This window comes from Paramormyrops kingsleyae, chromosome 15, assembly GCF_048594095.1.
Source record: "Paramormyrops kingsleyae isolate MSU_618 chromosome 15, PKINGS_0.4, whole genome shotgun sequence".
Lineage (NCBI taxonomy): Eukaryota > Metazoa > Chordata > Actinopteri > Osteoglossiformes > Mormyridae > Paramormyrops > Paramormyrops kingsleyae.
In genome coordinates, this window is record NC_132811.1 from 2,360,203 (window position 1) to 2,366,590 (window position 6,388).

Genomic DNA, 6,388 nt, shown 5'->3' on the forward strand with positions numbered 1-6,388 from the left:
AATCTAACGGCGCAATGGAGCCACGGGGGCAGGTCGTCCGCAGAAAGACCTGAGCTCTGATTATAGGGCTCCCTGCTCTCTTCCAGCTGAGAGCCTACAGGAGCTGCTCCTGTCGGGCAGGAGAGAGACTCCTCTGGAGTCAGAGCGCAGCCAGAGTCCTGGGGGGTTGCCCTGCAGAGCAGAGACCTCGGGGAGCTACGACAGCCTTCCCACCTCCCTCTGCAAAAGTAAGACGGGGGACCATCTCGTGCCACGTGCTGAACGCTGTCGCTCTCTGCCTCTGGGGCTGCAGGGGAATTACTGTATCTCCTGTCCTGTCCCCCCCCCCACCCGCCCCACCACGCAGCGGGCAGCATGAGGAAGGCGGCTGCTGGGCAGGAGAGCAGGTCGAGGGACAGAAGCCAGAGGGCCCGGTCCGACCCCCAGCTGAGGGAGACGGGAGACAGCCAGCAGTCGGTGGGTCCCCCCCCCCACAGCAGGAAGTTCCTTGTCACACTCCCACACCCTGCAGCGTTTCCAGGACGACCGTTTCTGTTTACCTGACGGTTACTCTGTGCTTCTCTTCTATGCTGATAAACGTTTCCCCATATCTCCCTGTTCCTCAGTTCTGCTGATATCATTACACAGCCTGCTGCCCCGGCGTGCTAAACGGCCCGGTTTCCGGCCATTTCCTGCCTGTTTAGGGAGTCTCGGCGCTGTCGCTGAGCCCTGCGTGCCACAGTGTTTTTGCTGAATTAAGCTTCATCCAGTTTTTCCACCTGCAGGCTGTGGGAGGCCCTCTGGGAAACGGCGACACCAGGTGCTCGAATTCATTTCCTGAAACAGAGGTGAGGGTCTTAGCCTCCTCTTCCTCACCTTAGTGAATGCCCTCTCACTTAACAAATAGTCAATGATTAATAGTAGAGCAATTCCACATTGGCAAACAAAATGCCTCAGAGCATAGGCAAACTCTGTTTCGTGTAACTTCATGTAAAGTCTTGGCTTGAATGTAGACAAATACATAAAATTAACACATCAATTTCCATGTTGTAAATACATGACACCAAGCAGACCTTTGCCTGGAATCATTTAGTAAGGTAAAGCTTCATACTGATAACGTTTTTATGGTTTGTGGGCAACGCGACTGTTCCTGAATGGAGTCAAACATACACTCTGGGACATAAGATTTCACAAATCTGTGCTTTAAAAATGAAGCTTGATTGCTTTACTTCCTGTCAGTGCCCGGCGCTCTCTGTCGACCTGCAGCAGACAGCGTGCTCCTTATCCCTGCGTCCTCGTGCTGTTGCTGGTGGATGTCTGACAGCTTGCCTGTACTGACACTTTCTCGCTCCCCTTTTCCTAGTTTCTTGACCGAGTGCTGATGCTGTCCCAGCGGCTGTACAGCCTGCAGGTATCACCCGTTTCCTGTTCCTGTTGGGTCGGCAGTGTGGGTACTGTGTGTTGGCATGTGCCGCTGCCTTCTGCTGTGCTCAGAACCCCCTGTGCCCACCCTCCAGGCCATCATCTCCCAGCAGGATGGTCAAGTTGGCCAGCAGAGGGCAACTCTGGCGAACCGCGAGCAGTCGGGTCGACCGCGTGGGGGCACGCCGCTGGAGCAGGAGAAGCAGCGGGAGGAGCTGGCGGACCTGCGGCGGCTGCAGAGCCAGCACCAGCAGGAGCAGGCACGCTGGCAGCGGGAGAGGCAGCGGGAGCAGCGCGAGGTGGAGGAAAGCGGCGGGCACCTGCGCCGGCGTGAGGAGGCGTGCCGCGCGCTGGAGGAGCGGCTGGCTGAGGAGCACCGCGAGCTGGAGCTCCAGCGCGACAAGTACCGGCAGGACCTGGAGCGGCTCCGCGAGTCCAGTGCCGCCGTGGAGAAGGAGAGGGAGTGGATGGAGCGGCAGCAGAAGCGGCAGCGGAGCCACAGGCCCCCAGTGAGTCTCCCTGGCACCATCATCAGACTCTCTGCTTAGTAACTTCCGGAATCCGTCAGCAGGGCGGTGCTCTTTGCTGTAGGGCATGTCCCTTGTGAAGGCAGGTCATGCACATAGATGGAAGGTATTGTTGTGTCGCTGTGGACCCCCCCTGCCCCCACCCCCCTAGTCATTCCCACACTCCCCGCTGTGACGAGGCCTCCCGTCTTGCGCCCGGTCACCAGCTGGATCGCGGTGCCGCCACATGCGGGTTCTGCTTATGGCATTCAGGCATAATCCCCTTGATAATTCAAGGAAGTGAAATGAAATCAGTCACGTGACCAGGCTGGCTGACTCAAGTACTGTGCTGTATTCCCCCCTCCAATGTCAGCGTGGTTCGTACCTTAATGCTGCCCCCCCCCGACTCCAGGAATCCTCCCTGAGTTTCAACGGGGTCAGCGGCACCATGAACGAGCCAGTCCCCCTGCGCGGCCCCTCGGTCGCGCACCCTGACCTCCCCGAGAGGCTCGAGACCCTCCTGCGGCGAGACAGCAGCACCTCCGTCATGGGGAAGGCGGAAGTGCCCATCCACCTGATCAGCACCACCAACCAGCAGCTGCAGCAGCGCGGCGTGCCCCAGCAGATCCCCACCAAGCTGGCCGCCCTCAGCAAGGGCAAGGAGAAGAGCGGGAAGGGCAAGGGCTCCCAGCGCAGCGACAGCATGGGTCAGCAGCCCGGGGGGCTCGGGGGGGCTCGGGGGGGCTCGGGGCGGCCTTTGGAAGCAGGGTCTCCTCCTGTACATGTGCTTTAGCTCCCATAGACCCATGATTTGATTTGATGAATATTATTATTATTATTATTATTATTATTTTAAAAATTGCGCCAATAGGTTGGCATCCCGACCTGGGTTGTTCCCTGCCTTGCGCCCCTAACTTCCAGGATAGGCTCCAGACCCCTTCAACCCTGCGTAGGATAACTGGGTATGAAAGATGGATGATGAAATGATTATTATTATTATTATTATTAATAATAATATTCATTATTACATTTATTATACAGTAGCAATCAAAATTAGGATGAGTGACATTTTTGTAATTTACAAAGTCGCTGCCTATCCGAATTCAGTTATTTTAACGAGAACTGATGTATTTTAATCATATCAGTGAAAACTATTGCACATCACAAAATAAAAGGTATAAGCAAGAAATTTGAAATTAAACTTTTTTCATTACTGCAGTGGACTTTGGGCCGGTTCTCCTCTGTCCATGCAACATTCTGTCAGCAAAGGGCTTTTCTCATTCGCCATGAGTGACTCCCGAGTTGCGGCGACATGGGCTTTCGGTCCATATTGTCCCAGATGACAAGACCCTGTCAAGACAAATTCTTGCTCTGTCCAGGACTGAATTGGTAACCAGTTCTAGCTGCGGTGTTGAACTGATCCGCTACAGAGAGTTTCTCGTTACATCTTGTTCTCTCGTGCGCTCGTCTTAAATGGGCGATCGGCCTTGTTTGGAACTAGAATGACTTAATTTCTTTATACATCTTCAATATTCGAAAAATGAAGCATGTGGAAGCATGACTTCTCTCCCAGTAGCTCTGAGGGTGATCCTTACAGCCCTCTTCTGAATGACCTGACATCACTGCATTTCGGGCACTGCGTTTGAGAAAATGCCTGCCAGTATATATACTGTATATATTGCTACTAGCAGTGCGTGACACTGTGGGTTAGGATTATGTAACCATGATCAGAAGGTCACTGGTTCAGATCCCATGACTGGTAGAGTGATGTCACCATTCGGCCCTTGAGCAAAGCCCTTAACCCCATTTGCTTCAGGGGCGATGGCTGAGCCAGCATTTTGGAGAGGTGTGTGCTAAATGCTAAAAGGCTTAAACTGTCATATGCATACTGCCCCCTCCCCCCATACAGCGTCCGCAGACACAAAGCAGGCACCACCTGTCAAGCAGTCGGCAAAGGAGGAGGGGGTTCCGAAATCCAAGGGGCCCGTCACTCCACCACAGCCACATCACACAGGTAAAACACCTGCCCACCCCCAGGCCGCCAGCAACCTGCCCCCACTGCCATATAACCGTGTGAACCCCCCCTCTCCTCACTGCAGATCCAGCCAGCATTCTGGACCTGGACGCCAACTCCCTGCCCCCTGGCCCACCGCCTCAGCAGCTTGCTAGCCACCCCCCCAAGGAGGACGTGATTTTCTTCTAGAGCTGCTCTCGGGGGGGGGGGTCAGATGCCTGCAGGATTTTATGCATTTACTTTTCTACCCCTCTTTTTCTGCAAATCAATATTCTGAGGGATACCGAATGTTCTTTAATCCTTTGATACCCAAAAAAAACAATTGCACGACGGGACATTCTCATTTAGCCTGGTCCAGTGGAAAGAGATGGTATTTCCTGCCTTAAAGGTTTCCTTACTGTTCCTCGCATAAGACCTTCGGGATGTAGAATTAGAGGAATAGAATGTACTATCTATACAATATCCTCACCGTCTACTAGAGCAGGTACTTCCTGGGTCCCCTTTGTGTTCTTATGCAGAATAACAGCGACACTACTAACTTTCGTAATCTTGCGTAATCTCGATATATAAATGTCGGTTTTGCACAGTGTCTCTAGGAAATCCTACAGCAGCTTCCTGACTTTGAGGACATGTCTGTGCTGTGTCACTGACCGGACGCTGATATCTAACGTGTGTCGCGTGGAATGTCTTTGCGGAAGAAGAATCCCTGAAACAGAACTCTGAAAATAAGGGGCACTGTGGTTTTTTTTATCCGTCCTGAATTTTAAATATCTGAGTGAGTGTCTGTTGTTAGTTGCTTTGACCTTTTTATTTTCACAAAGTGCTATTTTGAAGTACCTTAAAGATAGTTGTTCCGAGAATCATCAGATGTTGGATATAAAAAAAAAAACCTGTGGGAATATAGACAGGGATAATCTGACTACAACTATTTTAGTGCTGTGATCTTCCTGAAATGTGCCAAGCATGAGCGTCTGCAAGAATGATCTCCAGCACTCTGTCTGAAGGTGCAGCATAATTTAGAGTGGATTATAATGGGTAATCCAATGTGGGACCAGTTTGCTGTCCTTCGCGGAGATGTCACGCCCAGTAGCCCTTTGGGTCCTGTCGGGGCTCTAATCAGTCATGTTTGTATGTGCGATCAAGCCAATCAAATGTCGCACTATTATGGCCGGTAACTTCAGATGTGTCAAGGTTGACTCATTCCAAATCAAACAATTAAGGCTGAACTGCAGGTTCCCAACCATTCTGTTAGTCTAGGGTGTGGGTGTGTGTTTATGTGTGTGTCAGAAGAATTGGCCAGGATTGACTGTAAAACTGCACAGCAAACAAAGATGCAAGGTTAAAAAAAATTCTGCTTAAACCCCCCCCAACCTCAAGCTGATGCTCCACAGTGCGGTGAACTAATAGCCAGGTTCCCAAGTTGGAGATCCAGAACTTGGACACGCTGTGGACGTGCCTCGCGGGTTAGGCGGAAACGACGGCTCCTTCTGCTGACCGTTAAAAAGCTCTGTCCGCTCGGATGTGGTTTGCATCTCCTCTCTTCTCCCCTCTTTTACAATGTTGGAGGTTTCCCCACTCCCATTAATGCGTTAGTCATCCTTATGTCCGTTTATTTGAAATATTAAACCAAAGGAACGTTTTCTAATTGGTGATTTTGGTTTTTCGTTCGTAATGAATTTGTTACCACTTGAATGAACTGAACTGGCAACAGTCGCCTGATTTATAAGTAAGAATCTCTGCGATTGTGAATATAAGTGTGGAAGGTCCTGGTGTCATTTTGTAGCAGTTTTTCGTTTGTTCTTTCATTTGCTTATTTATTTGTTTCTGTTCGTCTGTCTTCCCCCCATGTTGTCCATACTGGTGTGAGATGCTGCTTCCCCTTGGATCAGGTGGCGTTCCTGAATCCCCCAGTTTCTGACATGAATATGACTAACCGTCGGGATTTTAAACCTCCTTTGTTATGCACAACCTGCACTCAGTTTTTATATAGAGTTGAGATTAATTTCCTTTATTATTTATGGCTGATTATGCGTCTTTCTCCATAAACATCTTGATCTGTCTTTATGTAAATAGTGGTTATAATTGTACATGTTTGATTATTAGTGATCATGAAGGGGAAATTAATGATTGTATTTGTGTTTAAATTATGTTGTGCTTTTTTTTTGTCATACATTATTCTATCCGTGTGGAAGTCTGTGGGTTTAAGCAATAAAAACATTTGTACCGGGTCTGAGATCGCAGTTTCATTCAAAGGAATTAGCAGTTTTATAATGTTATTTTAAGTGCTATTTCTAAACAGCAGAGGGATAGTTAATAAGACGACATGATTGGCTGGCAGTGTTTTCCACTGTGATGTCATATATATTTATATGATTTTAAGTAATTGTGTTATGTTAGGGTGACCAGATAATCCACGTCAGGGAGGACACTCTGAGCTAGGACAGGAATTGTAAATTACCATTTCAGT

The 6,388-nt window shown here is 49.8% G+C and overlaps 1 protein-coding gene across 3 annotated transcripts in view; it reads left to right on the forward strand.

Moving 5' to 3' along the window:
• Window positions 1–6,149, forward strand: part of LOC111860306 (rho guanine nucleotide exchange factor 18-like) — a 30,194-nt gene extending 24,045 nt beyond the window's left edge. For 2 of the 3 annotated variants that reach the window (XM_072699689.1, XM_072699688.1), the window contains 9 exons: window positions 87–227; window positions 347–456; window positions 765–827; window positions 1,343–1,390; window positions 1,497–1,910; window positions 2,320–2,614; window positions 2,779–2,869; window positions 3,817–3,921; window positions 4,007–6,149. In XM_072699689.1, coding sequence (XP_072555790.1) covers window positions 87–227; window positions 347–456; window positions 765–827; window positions 1,343–1,390; window positions 1,497–1,910; window positions 2,320–2,614; window positions 2,779–2,869; window positions 3,817–3,921; window positions 4,007–4,076 — 1,337 coding nt within the window. In that variant the 3' untranslated portion in view covers window positions 4,077–6,149. The remainder of the gene's footprint in view (window positions 1–86; window positions 228–346; window positions 457–764; window positions 828–1,342; window positions 1,391–1,496; window positions 1,911–2,319; window positions 2,615–2,778; window positions 2,870–3,816; window positions 3,922–4,006) is intronic. The other variant, XM_072699690.1, reaches the window with a different exon arrangement.
• The last annotated feature ends 239 nt before the right edge of the window (window positions 6,150–6,388 follow it).